This window comes from Sorex fumeus, unplaced genomic scaffold, assembly GCF_029834395.1.
Source record: "Sorex fumeus unplaced genomic scaffold, SorFum_2.1 ptg000014l, whole genome shotgun sequence".
NCBI classification, from domain to species: domain Eukaryota; kingdom Metazoa; phylum Chordata; class Mammalia; order Eulipotyphla; family Soricidae; genus Sorex; species Sorex fumeus.
Window position 1 is genome coordinate 20,168,458 of NW_026606071.1, and position 23,758 is coordinate 20,192,215.

General features: G+C 36.7%; 1 protein-coding gene across 1 annotated transcript in view; it reads left to right on the forward strand.

Moving 5' to 3' along the window:
• The window catches only part of BMPR2 (bone morphogenetic protein receptor type 2), a 180,637-nt gene that overhangs the window by 94,896 nt on the left and 61,983 nt on the right, over positions 1–23,758 (forward strand). The window contains exon 3 of the mRNA XM_056111883.1: positions 1,288–1,458. Within this exon, the coding sequence (XP_055967858.1) occupies positions 1,288–1,458 (171 nt within the window). The remainder of the gene's footprint in view (positions 1–1,287; positions 1,459–23,758) is intronic.

Consider the following 23,758-nt stretch of genomic DNA (forward strand, 5'->3'; position numbering starts at 1 on the left):
AAAATATAGAAAACTAAGAAAGTCTACAATTACCTGTTAAAAGCTATTTTACTCTATAAGTTCATTCCCTTGAGGTATTTTTTAATGTGTTTCCATGTTTTTTAATGTGTTTCCATGTTTACGTACTTTATTTTTTCAAAACTAAGATAATACTATATAAATAAATCAATTCCCCGTTTTCCCTATCATGCATATTTTCCTTAGCCTTTAAATATCTTTTGAGAACTTTTTGTTTTTGAGGAAGCACACCTGGGAGTTCTTTTTATGGGGGAGGTGGAGGTGTGGGGGAGCACACCTGACAGTGTTTGGGATTTGTTCCTGGCTGTGCACTCAAATCACTGCTGGTGAGCTCTGGGGAACGGATATAGTGGGGATAGAACCCAGGTCAGCAATGTTGAAGTCAAGCGCCTAACCTTTTGTACTGTCACTCCATCCCTCTTTGGAAACATTTTAAACTTCTGCATACACATTGCTCCTTTTTTTTTTTTTAATTGAATCACCGTGAGATATAGTTACCAGGCTTTCACGTTTGAGTTATAATCACACAATGATCAAACACCCATTCCTCCACCAGTGCACATTCCCCACCACTAATCTCTTCAGTATAGGCCCCCTTTCCCACCCTCCATGGCAGATAATTTCCACCATACTCTCTACTTTTGGGCATTATATTCTGCAATACAGATACTGAAAGGGTATCATGTTTGGTCGTTTATCTACTTTCAGCACACATCTCCCATCCTGACTGATCCCTCAAACCTTCATTTTCTTAGTGAACCCTTCTCTATTCCAGCTGCCTTCTCGACCCTCCCCCAGCCCCCCCACCCCACCCCACCCCATCCCACCCCATCCCCATGCTCATGAGGCAGACTTCCAACTATGGAGCAATCTTCCTGGCCTTTGTGTCTGTTGTCCTTGGGTGTCAGTCTCATGTTATGTACTTTATATGCCACAAATGGGTACAGTCCTTCTATATTTGTCCCTCTTTTTCTGACTCATTTCACTTAGCATGATACTCTCCATGTCTGTCCACTTATAGGCAAATTTCATGACTTCATCTCTCCTGACGGCTACATAGTATTCCATTGTATAGATGCACCAAAGTTTCTTTAACCAGTCTGTTCTCGTGCACTTGGGTTGTTTCCAGATTTTGGGTATTGTGAATAGTGCTGCAATGAATATATAGGTACAGATGTCATTTCTATTGTAGTGCACATTATTCTTGTAGGATACTGTATTGTTTAATGTATGGTCTAGTAACTTAAATACATTAATGTCAATTTGTAGGATGTTGGTCTCACATTGGAGATCCCCAGGAGTGTCACTATGAAGAATGTGTAGTAACTACCACTCCTCCCTCAATTCAGAATGGGACATACCGCTTCTGTTGCTGTAGCACAGATTTGTGTAATGTCAACTTTACTGAGAATTTTCCACCTCCAGATACAACACCACTCAGTGAGTAATTAGAGTAACTTACTTTTCTTTGTAATTCCTTTGAAGATTTTAAATTTAAAAAAATACCTAAGCTTTTCAGCTTCCTTGGGGGAAATTTGCCAATGTTAAGAAGACTACACATTACTTGTTATTCTATCCATTTCTACTGCCTATTTGGTATTCATCTTAAAGCTACATATAAACAGTATCAAAATATCTATGTATAAAACTGTAATATTAACATACTATTTATAACTATAATTTTGAAACTAAATGTTTACAAATAGGAAATTGAAATACATGTATATACAAATAATAAATTACTATGTACAATAAAAAAGGTGAATCCATTTATAGAAAGAATATGTCATGGGATTAATATATAGCAGCTTGACTAAAATTAGTGATACTGTATTGCATATTTGACAGTTTTGAAGAGAATAGGTCTTAAAAATTCTCATATATCAGATATAAACTAGACTTTTGGGGGTCATCATAAGGCATCATATAAAAATATTGAACAGCACAGCGGGTAGGGCTTTTGCCTTACACATGGCCAACCCAGTCGACCCAGGTTCCATTCCTCCACCCCTCTCGGAGAGCCTGGTAAGCTACCTGTGGTGTATTCGATATGCCAAACACAGTAACAGATGTCACAATGAAGACGTTACTGGGCCCGCTCGAGCAAATCGATGAATGATGGGAGGCCAGTGACAGTGACAGTGTGGCATATATTTGAAATTGAAATAGTGTTGTCTGTCAGTTGTACTAAAGAAAAATTGAGTAGTATCCAAGATTAACGTTACCGGGAATGGGTGACCTTCTACCGTCTCCCCCTGTTTCTGGCAACTTGGCAGTCACCCCCACAAGCCACTTCTTACTGGCGCCATATTGCCTCATCAACAACTATAATCCAGAGACTCAACAATAAATCTCTTGGAAGAGAGCACAGAATGATATGCCTTAGCCATGCCTCCATACCCCGCACCAGGCTATTTTATTTGGGGCAACCCGGAGAGGGGCAGGTGAGGTCCGTCCCCCGCCCCCAAAGGAGCCAGCCCCAGCAGCCCGAAAAACCTCCAGATCTCAACCGCCACTACATTCATAGTGGCTCTCCACATGCTCGGGTCAAGCCTCGGGTCATGAGTGGACCTATTTCTGGACCATGTGACTGTAGACATCTCATGCTTTTCACCACTAATATTCCAAGAGGAGTACATACATTTGATGGAGTTTAAAGTAGAAGGCAACCGATCTTAGGGGGAAATATAATTTTGCATATATATGTGTGTGTGTGTGTGTGTGTGTGTGTGTGTGTGTGTATGGGACTTAATGGCTCCTAGGTGAAATATAACAATCTTCACACAATTTTCTCTAAGAAACATTTTTGGATCATCTTAAGCTGATTTTTCATAACAAACAGTATAAAATAAATTATTACAGTTTTGTTTTGGGAGCAGGGGTTGGAGTTCAGAATGAAAACATCTGAAATATGGTGGTGGGATTGGTGTTCGAATATTAAATGTAATCAAATATTGTGAACTACTTTATAAAAATAAAATTTGAAAAAACTAGTATTCTCTCGAAACTCATAGGAGGTGATATCTGGAGAAAATTTCAGATGAAAGAAAAAGCATATGTAATATGCTATCTTTTGTGTAATATAGATAAATAGATTTTTACAGAAAGAAACAATGGAAGGATTAAATAAAAAATAAAAATGTTACTTACCAGGAATGGGGTATTGAATGAAAAGTATAAAGAAAGTTTAAAAAAAAGAGTATAAAAAATGTATTAAAAGTATAAAAAAAGTATTTAAAAAAGTATAAAAAAAGGAAAGGAGTGGTAATTTGCTGAATATAGGTTTTTTTATATATAATTTTGACTTTTTGATCCATGTAACCATTCAATATCTGCAAAGAAAAGTAAATGAATAAGGATGGAAATGAAACAAATGTACCCAATTTTATTTTATGTATCTATAATCATATTAAAGGAAATGAATAAAGTAATTAAAAATTTTATAATCATACTATTTGGCTATATATAAATAAATATATATGGGGCAAGATGGAATATAAAAGATGAAAAATTGCAAACAAAAGAACAAAACACTGTCCTCCTGTTCATCAGTTTGCTCGAGCGGGCCCAGTAACGTCTCCATTTTGAGACTTGTTACTGTGTTTGGCATATCAAATGTGTCAGGGGTAGCTTGCCAGGCTTTGCCTTACGGGCGTGATACTTGGTAGCTTGCCGGGCTCTCCGAGAGGGGCGGAGGAATCGATTCAGGCTCAGCCGGGCTGGCTGCGCTCAAAGCAAATGCCCTACCGCTGTGCTATTGCTCCAGCCCTGAAAACAAATAGTGAACACTTTTTAGAAGATTTTTTTTTATTTCTGAATATGATTGTATATGTATTGCTTTGTAGGATTAAGAAATGAGCATATATGCTGTTGTTCATGAAAATGAGTATTCTTAAGAAAGTTCTTTTCCTTTTGGAGTGCATTTAGTGTATTTTTTGGCCTAATTGCTATTCAGGGACATCTAGTACTATATTGAATAGTAGTGGTGCAGGTGGAAAGACAGCCTTGTCTTGTGCTTGATGTTAGAGGAAAGGCTTTCAGTTTTTCACCCTGGAGTACTTTACATTTTGTGAACTTGTGGTAAATGGCTTTAGCTCTGTTGTGGAAACTCCTCCAACTCCCAGTTTATAGATTTTGTAAATTTAAATGGATGTTGGAGCTTGTCGAGTGCTTTCTCTGCATATATTGATATGGTCATATGATTTTTGTTTTTCCTTGTGTTGATATGTTGTATTATTTTGATTGACCTACATATATATTTTTTCATTTTGTTTTGTTTTGTGGGCCCACAGCCAGTGATGCTCAGGGGTTACTCTAAGGCCTGCACTCAGAAATCAGTTCTGATGGGCTTGAGGAACCATACGGGATGCTGAGAATATAATCCAAGCTGACCATGTGCAAAGCTGAAACCTTAACTGCTGTATTACCTCTCTGTATTATCTCTCTGGCCCCTGACTTGCATATGTTAAACCATCCTTGCTTCCCCAGGACAGATTCTACTTGGTAATGATGTATGGATATTTTTGATAAATTGGTGGATTCAGTTTGCTGATAATTTGATGAGGATCTTTGCATTCATGTACATCAGGGTTATTTTTGTGATGTTTCTGCATTTGATATCAGGGTAATGTTTGCCTCAGAAACTTTTGGAGGATTCCTATTTCTTCAGCTTTCTAAAAAGAGCCTGATAAAGATTGGGAATAAGTCTTTTTTAAAGGTTTAGTTCACCGTCAACCATCTGTGTCTGGGATTTTGTTTGGGGGATTTAAGAAAAAATTGCTATTGCTACTTTGTCTATAATAATTGACTTGTTCAGATACTGTGTTTCTTGTTTCATCCTTGGAAGGTTATAGGAGTACAGAAATTTATCAATTTCTTCTAGGTTCTCCCACTTTGTGGCATAAAGATTTTTTATGTAATCCTGATGATCCTTTGAATTTCTGTGGTATCAGTTGTGAAATCAACCCTTTCATTTATGATTCGGATTACTGAGGTTTTTGTCCTCCCTCTCTCTTTCCCTCCCTCCCTGCTGTCTTTCTCGCTTTCTCACATTTAGGAGTATGAGTTCCTCCTTGTGTATATAATCCTTGGCCTTAAGAAATATCCATTCCAATCCCCTTAAACTTTTTTAAACCTGAAGTTTAAGTTGTCTGATACAGGTATGGCTACCAAAGTCTTTTTTAAGGGAGTTGTTTACTTGAAATACTGTATTTTAGCCTTTGACCTTGAGCCTGTTTTTGTCCTGACAGTTCAAATTTGTCTGTCGTAGGCAGCACAAAGTTGAATTCAGTTTTTGGAACATCCTGCTGGTTTGTGTCTTTTGATTGGTTTGTTTAGGCCATTGACATTGAGTGAGATTATGACATGAAGCTTTTTGCCACCTTTTTGTAGGAGTTACTGAAATTTATTCCATATTAAAGAAGCCTCTTAAATGCTTTTGGCAAAGTTGGAATTAAGACTATGAAATTCCTGAGCTGTTGCTTATCTGTGAAGCTCTATGTCATAGTCTAATGCTGGGGTGTTGCCTCGTGGGCTGTACCTTGTGGTGTTTAGGGTACTATGTGGTACTGGTGGTCCCATACCAAGCATGTACCTTCATTCCTGTATATCTCTGGTCTGATACATTAACTTTTTAAGGCACTGCTCTTCCCTCAACATAGGCTGTTCTGAATTCTCTTTCCCTCTTTCCCTTAAAACCTTACTATTAGGTCACGGTCACGGTCCTCCCGTTGTTCATTGATTTGCTCGAGCAGGCCCAGTAACGTCTCCATTGGAGACTTCTTGTTACTGTGTCTGGCATATCAGATACGTCACGGGGAGCTTGCCAGGCTCTGCTGTGCGGGCGAGATACTCTCGGTAGCTTGCCGGGCTCTCCGAGAGGGGCGGAGGAATCGAACTTGGGTCGGCCATGTTGGCTGCATGCAAGGCAAACACCCTACCGCTGTGCTATCGCTCCAGCTCCAGCCTAAAACCTTACTATTAGATATTTAATTATTTTATTTCATAAAATACTTGCATTAAACTTATAAGATTCTTTGAGAATGTTATTCTACATGGAATAAATCTAGTAGGCAAGTTATTCTCTTTCTCTCTTTCCCTTAAAACCTTAGTATTAGATATTTAATGATTTTGTTTCATAAAATACTTGCATTAAACTTACAAGATTCTTTGAGAATGTTATTCTACATGGAATAAATCTAGTAGGCTCGTTATAGTTAACACCACATCACCACTAAATTGAGTTTTTCTTTTCTGGTGATGAGACAAAAGAATGAAAAACTCTTACTAATATATGTTAATGTGCAACTTAAAGCCAGAATTGTGACACTTCGGAAAGTGAAGCTTATTATTCCAAGTCTTTTCCAACTATGAGAGTCTGCAATACCTAATTTATTCTAAAAGATAGCCAGTCTTTATTTTAAGTAAATGGGTTTTTATATCTACAAAATTCTTTTACTTTCTTATACCTTTATTCTATATGTTTGTAATTTCCCATAAAGGATTATATAATTATTGCAAGGTTTGGAAACTTATTTTAGGACAATCCTTAGAATTGGTATAATTAATCTCTAACAAAAAAGTAAACAAGTTAGTTGCAAAGTGGGCAAAATTTGTCATTTAAAAATTAAATAAATGTAATTTTGTTTACTGTTGGAGTTTGTTTTGGTGAAATTCAGCACAAATATAGAATACGCTATTTTTTTAAAGCATATTATTTATTAAGTTGATGGTTCATGGTCATGGTCCTCCCGTTGTTCATCGATTTGCTCAAGCGGGCCCAGTAACGTCTCGATCATGAGACTCGTTGTTACTGTGTTTGGCATATTGAGTACGTCACGGGCGGATACTCTCAGTAGCTTGCCGGGCCTCCGAGAGGGGCAGAGGAATCGAACTTGAGTCGGCCATGTTGGCTGCGTGCAAGGCAAACGCTCTGCCGCTGTGCTATCCCTCCAGCCCAAGTTGATGGTTAATGAGAGACAAAGATTGAATTGCATCTAAAGCTAGGTTTCTGAAATTATATTCTAAGTTATTCTGTGCCGTTAAGATTAGAAATTCTAATTTCAGTGTTTGGCAGCAAATATCTTTATCTCCTCCTAAGAAAAGAAAGGCTATGTTCAAAGAAACTCATTTTGGCGTAACTCCACAGTTAGGTTTTTAGCTCCTGTGATTGTGGTTTCTTAAAATCAGTTTTTATGCTTCTGCAACAGCATTAAGGTGATAGACAGAAAACAGGAACTATGATGGCTAAAAGTCTTTGCTTGGTATTTCATTAAACTTTTTAAAAATAATATTATTGAGTTCTGCTTCAGAGTTTGTTTTGTATTTATAAACTCCTTTAACTATTGCTTGTCTGTAAAGTTTTGTGAGTCTTTCAAATTTGAGAATAATCTATTTGGATAGAGCATTTCTGATCAGATGCTTATTACATTCAGTGTGTTGTCATCATCATTCCATTTCCTTCTGGTCTGTATGGTTTCATTTGATAGATATCCTACGGGGCTCACTTAATCTGTGAGTTTTGCTTCACTCTTATTGCTTATAGTATTCTATCTCTTTTGCTTTTTTTAGTTACAGTATATCTTGGTTTTTTTTTTATTGAATGAATTTTGTTCGGAACTCTTTCAGCTTCTTGAATTTAGAGATTCAGACTGAGAAAGTTCTCAGCTACAATTTCTTCAACCAATAATTCTTTAAAAAAATTTTTTTTAATTGAATCACCATGAGATACACAGTTACAAACTTATTCATGACTGGGTTTTAGTCATACAATGTTCCAACACTCTTCCCTTCACCAGTGTATATTTCCCACCACTAATGTCCCCAGTTTCCCTCCTGCCAACCCTCCCCCTCCCCCTCTCCCCCTTCTGTGGCACCTTTTTTTTTTTGGCTCTTTGGGTCACACCCTGCGATGATCAGGGGTTACTCCTGGCTTTGCACTCAGGAATCACTCCTGGCTGTGCTCGGGGGACCTTGTGGGATGCTGGGAATCGAACCTGGGTTGGCTTCAGCGTGAGGCAAATGCCCTGCCCACTGTGCTATTGCTCCATCCCCTGTGGCACTTTTCTTATCTCTCTCTCTCTTTCTTTTTCTCACTTTCTTTCTGAGCATTATGGTTTTCAATACAGGTACTGAAAGGTTATCATGTATATCCCTTTACCTCCTTTCAGCATTTAGTACCTGTTTCTAGTGATCATTTCCAACTATCATTTTCATAGTGGTCCCTTCTTTATACTAATTGCACTCATCCCTGCCATCCGACTTTGATGTAACAAAAGCAGCATCAATAATATGAAAGGAAATTTTAATCAGCTATTGAGTATAGATGCAAAGATACTCAGCTAAATCTTATTAATTAGATTAACCAAATTAAATAGTACATTAAACAGATTATACATCATTATCAAATGAATTTATTTCAGGAATGCAAAGATGTTTTATGTACATAAATCAATATGATTTATCAAAGAGAGAAAATAAAAGTAACATTGTATAGATAGATGAAAAAAGTTTTTCACAAGATTCAGTACCCATTTCTGACTATTAAAACATTATTAATGAAATGGGGATAGAAAAACTTAGTATAGTAAAGCAAACCCATAGCTGGCATCATATTTTACAGTGTAAACCTAAAAGCCTTTCCTCTGAAATCAGGTACAAGATAAGGAAGTTGACACTACTGTTACTCAATATAGATTGGAAGTCTTTAGTCATAGCAATTACGCAAGTAAAAGAAAGGGAATTCAAATAAGAAGAAATCAAGCAATCAATGTTAGTAGACGATGTACTATTGTACATAGAAAATCCTAAAGACTCTACTTCGAAATTCCTAGAAACAATAAACCTAGACAGTAAGGTGGCAGAGTACAAAATTAATGCACAGAAATCTCTTGCATTTATATATGAAGACAGTGACGTACAAGAAAAACAAATAAACCTGTTTATAATTGTGTAAAAAATAGCCTATCTAGGTATTAACAAAGGAGGTAAAAATTGTTTGTTGAAGAGTATGAAATAATCATTAAAATAAATAGAAGACCCAGAAATGGATTTATGTTTATGTTTATGCAGCGGATGATAACATTGTTAAAAATAGCTCTCTTGGGCTAGAGCCATAGTACAGCTGTTAGGGCACTTGCTTTGCATACAGCCAACCTGGGTTTGATCCCCGGGCACTGCACATCGTCCCTTGAGTCCTGCCAGGGGTGATCCCTGAGAATAGAGCCAGGAGTAAGCCCTGAAGACTGCCCCCAAATAAACAAAAATAAAAAGCCTGTCTTACCAAAAGCACTGTATGTTTTGTGATAAGTCACACATTTTAGTACTATTTCGCCTGTATGTTTGAAGAATGTCATGAATATAGACTCTGGGGCAGGGGAAATCATTGAAAGGTGTGCTGTGCATACAGGGCATTAAATTCAATCTCCAACACTTCAGACCTCCTCATCCTCTTTCCTCATGTCTTAAGACCTGTCATGGTAGCTCCCAGCACTGCTAGGTCTGAGCAAGCACCATATCACTGGACTGGATATTTTTTCTTTGTCTGCTTAATTTTACAAATTTTAAAAATGAGATGTATGTACCATGCTACTTCAAACCAAGAACTTTAAAAAACATTATTAGTGACTGCTGTGGTTCATAGATTTTGAAAATGTGTACTCTACAAATTATGCTTATAATAATTGATTTCCATTTTTTGCTAACAAGAAATAAATCTGCATCATTAAAGAAATTTATCAGCATGGGATCAAATTTTTAAACTAGGTTTTATAAAGCTTTACTTAAGTAACATAGACTATACATATAATTTTTCAGGTTATTTTCTCCAAATATTTAAAAAAAATTTTTTATGAGATCAGGGAAGTATCTCAGTGGTAGATGGCATGCTTTGCATGCATGAGACCCCCAGTTCAATCCCTGGCACCCCTAGCAAATAGAAAATAACTTTCCTATTCAATAATCAACATTTGGGAACTTAACAGTTAAGAACCAGGTCAGAAGCCTCTAGTGAATCTGTGCACTAAACACAGAGAATTCTATATAATAAGAGATTTCTATAATAAACCAGTATGCTTTTATTTTATTTTATTTTTGCTTTTTGGGTCTCACCCAGCAATGCTCAGGGGTTACTCCTGGCTTTGCACTCAGAAATTACTTCTGGCGGTGCTTGGGGGACCAAACGCACTACCCGCTGTGCTATCACTCCGGCCCTAACCAATATATTTTAAACAGTATTTTTTTTTTTTTTTGCTGTTTGAGTCACACCCGTCAATGCTCAGGGGTTACTCCTGGCTCTGCACTCATGAATTACTCCTGGCAGTGCTTGGGGGACCATATGGGATGCTGGGAATCAACCCAGGTCAGCCGCATGTAAGGAAAACACCCTACCCACTGTGCTATGGCTCCAGCCCCTTAAAACTAATTTAAATAGATAGTAGTTGGACTTTTACATTTTGTATCAATTATATATGATTACGTATGTATCATTATAAATGATCAGTTTTATATCAAGTATATACATATATGTAATGATTAGATTTCCATTAAATTAATGATTCAGAAATAAATGGTTCACGAATGTCATAATTCAGAATCACTTGGAGGTTGATTTGTTTTAAACATTGCTGTTCTATGATAGGGCAAAATAATTTGCATTTCTAACAAGTTTACAGGTGATGTTTCAAGGACCACACCTACCAAACAACTAGGCTAATGAAGCATTGTATAGCTTGAATTTTCAGGGATTCCTTCCATGGCCATACCATAGAGCAAGTCCAAGGGACTTAACATTTCTTCTCAGAAAGCTGACTTCTTGAAAGCTGTGTTGACACTTTCATGATCAGGAAACCATCATTCTGGAAACTATGACTGTTGCTGGCTTTAGAATATTACAATACCTTTTATACCTCCCACCAGAAGACTAGATTCAGAATCTGTTCTGTATCCACAAATCTTGTGACTGTATCATGTTTCCCCTGACACAGCATAAAGTGTTTGAAAAATGGCTCCACAAAGATCTCTAGCCTTAATCTATGAGTTTTGTAAATATTAATTCAAGCAAAGATATTTGTGAATATGAGTGATTAAAGTTCTTGTGATGGTGGTTATTTTGGGTTATCTGGGTAAGCTATAGAAATGACCTCAAGATTATCCTTAGTGAGGGAAAATTAAAGCGTACAGAATATGGGAAAGTTAGTCTGACTAAGGAGGCAAGAGATTTGGAATGAAACATCTTTTTTTTTTTTGGCTTTTTGGGTCACACCTGGTGATGCACAGGGGTTACTCCAGGCTCTGCCTCAGGAATTACCCCTGGCAGTGCTCAGGGAACCATATGGGATGCTGGGGGTCAAACCCGGGTTAGCCATGTGCAAGGCAAATGCCCTACCCGCTGTGCTATTGCTCCAGCCCCTGGACTGAAACATCTTTAAACTAACAAGTGTCTTAGCCACCAGCTAGTGGTGGTGAGAATCTTTGAAGGAACAAAAACCTCCTGAACCTTGACTCAGCTAATATAACAGGCATTAAACTTCTTATTTTTTAGAACCATATAAGAATACATAGTTGTTATTTCAAGTCTCCACGATTGTGGTAAATTTATTGCAGCTGCCACAAGTAATTGCATAGCTGAAGAAGTTTAAAGATACATAGTAAGGGAATAGCAAATAGCCAGTGGCTACCAGTTCTGAGATTTGGCCTATAGAACTGAGTTTGTCAAGTGGGTAGGGTGTGGGAAGAAACTTTTAAGAGGGAGGGACACTGACACTCTGGTAGTGGGTATAATATTGGGACAGTAAGTCCAAAACTTTTTTTATTAACAATATTGTAAATTATGGTGCCTAAAAAAGAGAGAAAAGTAGTTTTAGCAGTCATGTTTGATTTTAGAAACAGCAGAAGAATTATTCCATCTCATGTCTTCTTTTCAAGTTTTTTTTTCTTTATAAGTGTTCATTTAGCTGAAGTGTTACCAGATTGAAGTTCTAGCTATGGAAGAATCTAGAAAACATAGGTTTTTTATATAATAGCCTTTAAATTACTGGAGAGATAGTATAAGAGATAAAGTATTATCTTGCATTAAGCCAATCCTATTGATCCTTGGCACTACATATAGACCCCATTCCCCCAGCACTGCCAGGGATCACTCCTCAGCACAGAACTTGGAGTAGGTACCACTGGGTGTGGTCCCAAACCATCTTCCTTCTCTTCAAAAAGCCTCAGCATTTTAGGAAAGCACGTTAGAATGGAGGCTGAATGTAAATTATGGGGATATCTTACTCATCTAGGTGCCGCATTATTATAATGAATACATCATTATATCATAACAGATATCATAATACCTTTTATGTTTTCTTAGATACAAAATGTAACTGTTTTTTGTAAGTTGGGAAAGTGGAGGTAACAAAGAGGCAAGTACACCAAGTATACTGGGGAAACAACTTATGATAGTGTATTTATTTTGTGCCAAATATTTACTCTCTCAATATTTGCTTTCCCATGAAACAGACCATCTATGTCATGGCCCTTCAGAAAGATCTGTGATCTTTGATATCAACTCTTGGGTGTTTTTGGCATATATTGGAACCTCTAGTGCTTAAGTACAGGGGTTACTCTTGGCTCTGCACTCAGTAATTACTACTGGCGGTGCTCTGGGGACCACATGGGATGCTGAGAATCGAACCCAGGTCAGCCGTGTGCAAGGCAAATGCCGTACCCGCTGTACTATAGCTCCAGCCCCAAAACAAGTGTCTTAAACCCTGTACTCTTTCACTAGTCCTAGTGATATCTTTCCTTAGCTGATCTATAAACATGCTCAGAATATTATCATGCTCTTGTTCATGCTGTCCCATTTGCCCCATATGCATGTTTCAGTATGGTTTTCTGTACCTAGGGACAGAAACATGGCATCTTTAGGAAATTCTTTGCCAACTTCATAGTTTCTAAGGAACATTCTCAGAAACTTTTATTTATATATAATTTCTGGGGAAATAAATCAACTCTCTTAGTCTGCTCTACATGGAAAATATATTCTAATAAAAGTACTAGTAATGTAATACTTGAGACTCTAAATGCCTATCATTCAGGTGGCTGTTTTTTCTCTAATTTTTTTAACTCATTCATTTTCTTAATTATGCCATGTAAATAAATAGAAAATGATTAGCTAAGACAGATGGTAATATGTGTTTTTGTTAAATAATCAGATTGTTTATTAGTGTCATAGGATTACAGTGATTACAGATTGGGTTGAAGAGATATAGTCATAAGCATCTCCTAAGGCTATAATTAATAATGCACATGTGATTATTTTCATTTATGTTTTTTGAGTACAACTACCTAAAAGAGTTGAAATGCATTGCATCCTACATATGTTTACAGAAATACAGTGGCTATAAAGCAAATCATCTCCATTTTCTAGACTCTGTAGTAAGGATTACAGATTTGATAAAGGTTTAGCTAACTTAAATATATTATGGCACTTATTAAAGTTCTTTTTAAGAGAGAAAAAGCATGGGATGGGGGGGGTACTTATTATAGTAACAAGAAGAAGTTGCATTATCAGAAATGCAGACACTGGGGACCAAAGAAATTGTGCAGTGGATAGGGCATTTGCCTTGCCTGCAGCTGGCCCAGATCACTGGCATCTCATGTGGTCCCCTGAGCCTACCAGGAGTGATTCCTGAACACAGATCCAGAAATTACCCCTGAGTACTGCTGAGTACTACCAGATGTGACTCCAAAATGAATAGACAAAAAATGCAGAATCCTATTGTATATACCATTGAACTACTTTTTTTATTGTAAAAAGTTCTATAAGTCTTAACAATTATGAAATTATTTAAAATTTCTCATATTCCTGCCAGTTAATTTCTTTTAATCCTAGGATACTCCATAGGTCTTCATTATATATTTATGTTTTCTACTTCTCAGAATAATTAATCATCTGAATATTCAAGATAATCAGTTATTTGTTAAATTAGTGATTGACAGAGATTGACATAATTAGATCAGACGTGGTGGAAGTGTCTTCGCCATGAAGAACCAGTAGTTGAGTGTTATGAAAAAGCAATATTTTCATGGTTATTTTTTGCTTTTTTTCAGATATTTTAAGATGGAGAAATGAAGTATCAGTCTTTAATTTCAATTTCTGTTAATATTGACACAGAGATTAAAGTTGGCTATTTCATTTACAAATTAGACTTTCCGTTAAAAAGTTTATTTAGCACTTTTGTTTCTGCTTGCTGCCTGGAACTAGAATTTTTCTACTCACTTTTATGTGAATCCTCACAAGAAATATTCCTATACTTGTTTGTTTTTTGTTTCGGGAACACTTGGCAATGCTCGAGTCTTACTACTGGCTCTGCACTCAGAGATCACTCCTGGTGGGACTCTGTGGGGTGCTGGTTATTGAACCTGGGTCTACTGTGTATAAAGCAAATACCATACCTTTTAAATATGTAAAGGCAAAAAATATATCAAAGACCCAGTTTGGATATACTTTTAAAATGAAATATGTGTATATATTTGGAATAAAAGGTAAAGGTAAAGGCCCTCCCGTTGATCGTCGATTTGCTCGAGCGGGCCCAGTAACGTCTCCATTGGAGACTTTGTTGTTACTGTGTCTGGCATATCGAATACTCTCGGTAGCTTGCCGGGCTTTCCAAGAGGGGTGGAGGAATCGAACTCGGGTCGGCCACTTATAAGGCGAACGCCCTACCCGCTTAGCAATTATTTTACTAAGTATTTTTTTGGCATGTGGTGAGGGGAGGCTCCCAGAAAGTGCTCAGGGGGCATCGGGGACCTATCCCAGCAATACTCAGCAAACTTTTTTGGCAGTTTAGTGCTAAGGGTTTAGAATATGATCTGTAGAACACTCCCTAAGTACTACCAGGGTGACTCCAGGGTCTCCAGGATTATACCTGGTGATACTTGGGTTCTCAGGTGGTATGCAGTATCAGGGATCAAATCTGGGGTAAGCAAGTGCTAGTCATGCACCCTAACTATGTTAATATCTCCCTGTTCTTACCAAGTGTGGTCTTTTTTTGTGTTTTTGATCTGAGTCCCTTTGCAAGGATCATCTTTTTATATCTGTCCCAAGGCTGTCTTCTTTTCATGTTTTGAATAATTTGTCTACCAGTTTATTTTGCTTAAAGATCAAGCAAAATAAACTTGATCTTACTATTTTTTTTTACTTAAAAAATTAATCAGACACATCTTAGTGCCAAATTAGTAAGTCACATGGTATTTCCAGCTGCCAAAGCTGCTGACCAAAGGTCAGTGTTTTGAAGAGAAGGAAAAGGAAATTGACGTTTCTATTTCCTTCATCATAGATTAAAAATATTCTGAGATAAAGGCTAACAATGCCTCTGAAGCTTGTTATCAATATTGGCAATTGAATCAGTGAGTTCTAGCTGGGATTATGTATGCATATATACATGTGTATATATATGTCTGTGTATACACACATACTTGACATAATGAATATTTTTATAGCGTTTCCCTTCCCTTAATTGTTGCATGACCTGAAGTTGCATACATTTGGTTGCAGTGTTCACATACTTGGTAATAGTTCTTACTAGGGAAGGATGTCACACACTTTATTTTTTCCTCCGAGGTTGTATATCTTGTTTTATTTATTTATTTATTTTTTTTTTTTTATTAGTGAGACACCATGAGGTACAGTTGTAGACTTAAAAACTTTCATGTTTGGGTTTCAGTTATATAATGATCAAGTACCCATCCCTCCACCAGCACCCATTCTCCACCACCAATGAACCTAGTTACCCTCCCCCCCCATGCCCCCTCCACCTCACCCCACCTCTATGGCAGGGCATTCCCTTTTGCTCTCTCTTTCCTTTAGGGTGTTGTGGTTTGCAATAGAGGTATAGTGCTCATGCACACTTCTGTTATAGTGCTTTCTTTGTGCCACCCAATTTCAGTTATGGTATTGCACTCATCTGATTGCAGTGCAATCAAAAAACCCAAACAAAATATACGCAAATATTCCTATTACCGAGTATTAGGAATATTTCGATTCCTCCGCCCCTCTCGGAGAGCCCGGCAAGCTACCGAGAACATCTTGCCCGCACGGCAAAGCCTGGCAAGTTACCCATGACGTATTCATTATGCCCAAAACAGTAACAACAAGTCTCATAATTTGTTGTGAGATGTTACTGGTGCCCACTCGAGCCAGTCGATGAACAATGAATGGGAGGACAGTGCTACAGTGCTACCGAGTATTGAGTATATAGGAAGAAAAAGTACTTACAAACTTCAATTATACTTAATATTGTTCAAGTATCCAACTATTTGGTAAGAGAAAACTGTTAATTAAAGCAAAAATATTAAATTCTAATGCTTTAGCAGTAGAAGTAATCAAGATAACCATTGCTGAAAGTTGCACCAGTGAGGCTGGAGTGATAGAGCAAGTAGGTGCTTGCTAAGTGCAAGATGCCTTGCACGCAGCCATCTGGATTTGATCCCCGACTCCACATATAGTCCCCTGAACCCCACCAGGAGTGATACAGAGCCAGGAGTAAGCCCAAAGCCCCCCAAAATTAAAAAGTAAAAGATGCACTAATCTACTGAGTGCCATATTCATCTTTTCATAGTTTCTACATTGTTTATTTCCTACTGTAATTTAACAGTTATTTAAAAGAAATGGTTTCTCTATCAGATAATTGGTTATTCTCACCAAAACTGTTCATAAATGTATTAACTCAATTCTGAAAAAACCTAAACTTTTTTGTTTTGTTTTGTTTTGGGGCCACACCCAGAGGTGCTCAGTGCTTACTTCTGGCTCTGCACTGAGCAGTTACTACTGGTGGTGCTCAGGGAAATGTATGGGATGCCAGGAGTCCAACCTGGGCTGGCCACGTGCAAAGCAAGCACCTTACCCACGTATGGTCCAATCCTTAAACCCTTAACTTTCAAAAGTTGAAAGTGGTCAAGGCACAGAATATCCAGAGCATTAAAGAGGCCAAAGAGAGTTAGAATAAGTGTTGTTAGTACTGGATTACTCTCTAATGGGCACTTATTTTTCCTAACTCCTCAGTTATCCCCAATTCCTTTTTTTTTGCATCTTTTCTTCTTTCTGCATATTTCTACTTGCAAACCTGTTTCTTAGAGGCATTCACATGCCGTGCTTTTTTAAAAGCACTGGTAACATTCTGAGCAATGCGATAATTGTTTTTAACCCAATTGTCTCTTAGTTTTCAAACAAAACCCACAAAAGTTATAATTTCTGTGATATAGAACAATTTGTTATAAAAAATCTCAGTATTTTTCAAATTATAAAAAGTCATATCATCTATTTAAATGAATGAATATTTAGTAGCTTCAACCTTTCATCAGTAGAGCCAGCATACAAACATGATCAGCTAAAAACTAACCTAACAAAAAAATTAGAAAAAACTTTGATCCTTATAATAGCTGTCAGGTTACTATCAGTAAATTTTAGAAAATATGTAGAAAATTGCATTTTAAAAACTAATACATGTTTAGTGTATTAGTGGAGAATTAGTTTTAACATTGTGGTTACATGTTGGATATTCATTTTTATATACAACAGTTCATTATTTAAAAAAAATTTGTAACTTAAAAAAGTGCACGGAATGTTTTCTAATAAAAGTGTATTAAACAAAGAAAAGCAGTTATACACAATGGGAAAGTTAGGACAAAAAAAGTGGAGAACATAAACAGAAATTTAATTTTAAGTTTCTATCTGTAGTGCATCTTTTTTTCCTTAAGAGTAGGCACGTTACTGTCATAATGAAAAAAATATCAAGTAGGGGAAGCTAACAGCTGAACAATGCAAACTCATATTTTGTTGTCCAGTGAGTAAATTACTGGAAAAATTAAACTTCCACAGATTATATTACATGGTCATTTTCTCAAGAAGGATTTTTACTATAAATTCTGGATTTTGAAGTAGGCCAGTTTAGAAGATTAAGGGATTTTAAATGTTTTGCTTTTTGATTCCATATTTTAAGGCTCTTTTTGTTTTGTTTTGAATAATAAATATTGAAATAATTAGGTTTCTATTTTCTGGGTATAATTTAGTCTCAGATTGACTTTTAAAAATTACATTATTGGTACTTACTAAGAACTATGAAATAATTATTTCCAGAACTATTGCGTGTAGTAACAACACTGTTTATCATAACATAGAAGTAAATAACAGAATAAAATCAATTAAAATCTGGAAGAGTCATACTAAAACTACTTTGAGAATATATTTAATCGTTTGGGTTTTCTGTTTTTTTTTTTAACTGTAGCAAAAAAATAAAAAGCTACTGGAGAAATAGGATAAGGGTTAAGGCACTTGCTTTGCATGTGGCAAATCTCAGTTCAGTTCATCAGACCATATAGGTCTTAAAAACATTGCAAGGAATGACTCCTGAGCACACTGGTTATGGCCTAACCTGCCCACCCTCCTCCATCCAAATAACATAGTCTACAAATTTATCACATATTTTTTGGAATTTACTAAAAATGATTTTCTTGTTCTAATATTTATTTAGTGAATTTATTCCAGTGAACTATTGTTAAGTTAAATTTATTTTTAATATTTAGTATAAAATGCCAGGTTACATATTAATATAAATAACATTTATTCTTTATAAAAATATTTGTTCAAAACATTAAGCTGACCAATATATCTTCATTACAGAAACTATCAATTTGAATAATTTCCTAAGGAATACATTATAACTCTGATCAGATTGTTTTGATTGTAAATGTTTTATTGCTTTAAAAATTAAAAATCTGATCCCTAATTTGCCTATCTACTCAGTTGTTAAAGATTAAGAAACTGACTGTATTATGTTTAACTGACATAACAGACTGTATTATGTTTAAGCTTCTCTTTGTTGCTTGCTACACATGCAACAATGTTGTTCTTTCTTTGACACAGACCCAGACAAAGGCCGAGTGTAGCAAGGAAGCAGACAGCACGCCTCCAATAGTGGCCCCCGCCTGGCTCCAGGATTTGTAAACAGAAACATCCCAGGCTCCAATAAGGCAGACAGCGGTTCCCTGTCTGTTCTACATTCAGGAAGCTCTTGCTTGTACAAGCCCAGCCATTGCACACAAGCATACATAGCAGTGTTTACATTTGGCTGAGTATTTAACTGAGAAAGCTGGTAAGGAGGAAGAAGAGGATTTATTAGAATGAGGGGAAGACAACTTCAAGTATAGCATATTATGTAGCATGTATGCAAAATAAGAGAACTACTTTTAAAGAAAAAAAGATCCGAGTTTTCTAGTTTAAGACCTCTTTTATTGCACACACACGTAAATACACATGTTGAATTTTTTCCTGGCTGTTTTTTGGGAGAGCTCATATTTTTAGACCATGTGACATATCCTGCAAAATTTTTCATTTGAAATACTTAACCATTAGCATGTTTTTAAAAACATCCTTAAAAATATATATTAACATTTGAAAAATCCTGTCATTATGAATTACCCTTTTTGATTTTGGGTTAATGACTTTATGTATGAGTTACGTTGTATATTATTTTGTAAAGTTGAGAATACAAGGAAAAGAATGTTGAGTCTTCAAAAATATTTGAGAACTCATTAATGAATTTTGAAATTAGAAGGGCCTTAAAAGTCGTCTTCTGGGTCAGAGAGATAGTACAGTGGGTAAGGTGTTTGTCTTAGGTACTGCCAAATGGGATTTGTTCCCTTTTCCCACCAGGAGTAGCTGTGCACAGAGACAAGAGTATGTCCTGAATATACCAGAGATGGCCCAACACGACTCCTCAAATGTTTGGAAAATAAAGTCATCTAGTATTACCATTTTAAAAATAGTTCAATGAACTTAAATAGCAAGCTTGAACAGCACAGAAGACAGATATTAAAGATATATACTTACATGAATCTAGGGCAACGAAAAGTATTTTAAATGGATGAAATGTTCTATTATAAAAATGCTACAAAAAACACTTATCTTTAAGAAATTTACTTTTTAAAAAAAAATCCCAATGCTGATATTGTCCAGAAACGTTTAGAAGGTTTATTTATAATTGTTATAAAGTTAACTACTGAAACTTGTTCACTGAACCTTTTTCACTTGTATTGGTATATTTTGTCCTCATTTATATTGAAATTCATACCCACATGAAAATGAAGAAAACTGCTAATATATAATTTCTTGCTCCTGTTTTTCCTCTAATAATAAATATTTCAGTAGTTGCCTTTTGACTCCATGGGTAAAAATAACAGCAATAAGAGAAAAAATACTTTAAGGAAATATTAAAACGTTCCTGTTAGAGTATAGTTTTAGGCTATATATATATATATATATATATATATATATATACACATATCCTGTTATTTGATTGTTGTTTGGTTTAATTGTTTTATATTAGGCGTAGATACCACACAGGTTGGTGTCTTCAACGATGGCTAACCAAGCAGGCCTCACTTGCTTCCTGGAAAGCTTAGACAATTGTGCTCTGGCAATCCAGATCTCTCTCTCTCTCTTTTTTTTAAATTTTATTTTCATGAAGTTGTTCACAATAATTGGTTACATTCAATATTTCAACACCAATGCCACCACCATTACATCTTCCCACCACCATTATTTCGAACTTTCTCACCACCACCCAAGACGGCCCCACAGGCAGATGCTAAATAATTTATTTTGTATTGCTTGTTATGAATAGTATGAGCTCCTAGAGTTCTAAAATTTTTTAAATATTTGGAGTCTAGAAGCATCTCTGTGATATGCTGGTCTCTTCCAAGATTCATTTGTGAGTCCAGATCTCTTTTGATATTCTTGACTAATTCTTGTTACTGAACATTGAAAGGAAAGTTGGGGAATAAAAGTTAAATGGACTTTTAATAATACCTAACTTAATGAACTGTATAATATCAAGCCTGTAATAGTATTTCTTCTCAGAAGGCAAGATATCACAATCACAACCACAACCATCCTGTTATTCGTCGATTGCCTCGAGCAGGCCCCAGTAACATCTCTTCATCCTAGCCCTGAGATTGTTTTTTTAAAAAAGTGCCATATTCAAGGCTCTTTCAGAGTTAGGAGAATGAAACCCTTTATTGTTACTGGTATTTGGCATATTGGGTACGCCACGGGGAGTTTGCCAGACTCTGCCGTGTGGGCAGGTTACATTTGGTAGCCTGCCAGGTTGTTAAAAGTAGGAATGAGATGATAAGATGTCGCCCGGCCGCAAATGCGGCCGCGCGCTTCGGGGAGCTAGGTTTTATAGTCTCTGAATCTTGGCCGCTGATGGGATTAAACGGCGCCAGGGGGCCAGTTGGTGGGTGTGACCCCCGCCTACTGGAATTTGGAGGATCTCAGTGGAGGATGCTCAGCCCCAATCCGAGTAGTCTTGGAGATCTCGGCCCTGAAACCTGCGTGGCTTTGTCCCTCTGCCAGTACCTTCATGTGTGCGGAGAGTGGTCTCAGCATGGTGGTGGCTGGTCCTGGAGGTCTTCGGCTGCCGGAGCCCTGGTCGGAGCCGGGGAGGAAAACTCATCTCGCTCCCCTCCAAGGGGCCCCGGCGAGGACAGCAAGATATGTGCCACAAAATGTATTAAAATACACATGTATTTAGTAAGTACTTTTTAGACTTCTAAAGTCTGTTTTCTTACTGTAGCACTGTACTCCCATTGTTCATCGATTTGTTCAAGCGGGCACCAGTAACATCTCCATTGTGAGACTTTTTGTTACTGTTTTTGGCATATTGAATACGTCTGGCAGCTTGCCAGGCTTTGCCGTGTGGGCGGGATACTCTCGTTAGCTTGCTGGGCTCTCAGAGGGGCGGAGGAATCGAACCAGGGTTGGCCCAGATCAGTCACATGCAAGGCAAACACCCTACCCGCACAACTTACATTAATTTAAAACAAGTTAAGCCATTTACCTTATACAGAAGTTCATTCTGTATTATAAAAAACTTCAAGGCAAGCATGTAACATGTAATAGACATAGCAGACAAAGTAAGAATCTGCTTGAAATCAAATGTAATTTTTTAGAAAAACTCAATGGTCTGAGGTCCTTGATAGACCTTGAAAGTATTAACATAAGGTATTATTTTGATATTCAGAATGACAATCCCAATTCAAGTAGAAAAGAAATTTGTGCTAATATATTTAGTGTAAAGAAATTCAAGTAGAAAAGAAATTTGTGCTAATATATTTAGTGTAAAGAAAGGCAGAAAAAAATATTGTGTTGGTTTTGGACAGTGGATAAACAACTTGTCTTATATACACTTGACCCAGGGTTGATCTCACGAACACTGCTAGGAGTAAGCCTTGAGCATTTGTTGGTGTGGCCCCAAAATAAAAACAAAAATAAATCCCCCAAACTTTACAGATACAAATCAGCCACTTTTGTCAACATATTTTATTCTCCAATATGAGTTATTTTTCATTGATGCTATTTGGCGAAGTAAATTCCCCTTTGGGCATTAGGTGGGAATAAAATATGGTTTTGATGTGTTTAAATATGTCTAAAGTATTCAGTGATAAATAATAAGGTATTATTTTAAAAATTATAAATACATGAAATTATTACTATATATAACTATAGTTATTTGATCCATATATTGTGTGTAGTACAGCAGTGGTATTTGCAAATCTGTGAGATTTTCATGGTATAAGTTTTTTTTCTACACAATGAAATATATGAATCAGATTTTGAGAGTACTAATCTCTTCCTCATGTTCAATTTTTTTCCTTATATTTATTGAATCACTGTGAGAAAAGTTACAAAGCTTTCAAGATTAAGTCTCAGTCATACAATGATCAAACACCTTTCCCTTCACTAGTACTTATTTTTCACAAACAAGAACCCCAATATACGCCCCTCCCACCCCTCCCAATGCCTGTGAGGCAGATGATTTCTACTTAACTCTCTTTCTCTACTTTGATTACATTCATTATTTCGACAAAATGCACCATTATTGTTTAGAATTTCCCCCAACAATCAGAATTGCTGAAAAGGCGTTGTGAAATAATTTGTTTTCTATAGCTGGTTATGAGAACCATATGATGTTGCGCAGCCGCATTAGCAGCCAGGTGATTTTGGGTTTCTAATATTTTACTAGGTAAGTCTGGAGGGATTTCTGCAAAGAGCCAGATAATTACAGGATTGGCTTCTGTGCGTCTGGAGCCATGGCCATGCAGGAGACCCCCTTGTGGGGGGCAACTGGTGACCTCGGTAGGGCGTGAAGGATGAACTGGTACCACCCCCCTTCCCATGAGACTGCAGTTGCCCTGTCACCACCGGCTCATACCTGGCTTTCCAATAAGCTCTGAGGCAGTGGCTACGTTGCTGCCAGGGGCAGGGGGTGGGGGTCGCGGAAGGAAACATGTTCAATTTTCAAAGATTATTTAGAGTTCCAGCACCTTAGTGTTGGTTTAGATAATAAATACTTGACACTACCACTAGTTTTTCTTAATATGTTCAATTAGGCCAAATATAAATGAAATACTAAATTTTAATCCAAGTAGTTGTTTTCATAGCTTATCTACATCTGATATGCAGAGAAGAAGATGTCACACAGGGTTCTCTTTTCTATTATTCCAAGTAAAACCAGCACTTCTTATTCTCATGAAACTTATAAATCACACCACCAGCAACCATGGTCTGTGGTTCAAGTAACATTTTAAAGACTGTATATAGCTATTTTTATTTTCTTGGTATTTTAAATTTGCAACTTAGTATGAGAGCAAGACTTTGTAGTCTTATATGAGTTTGTATTTATGGTATAAGACTTGG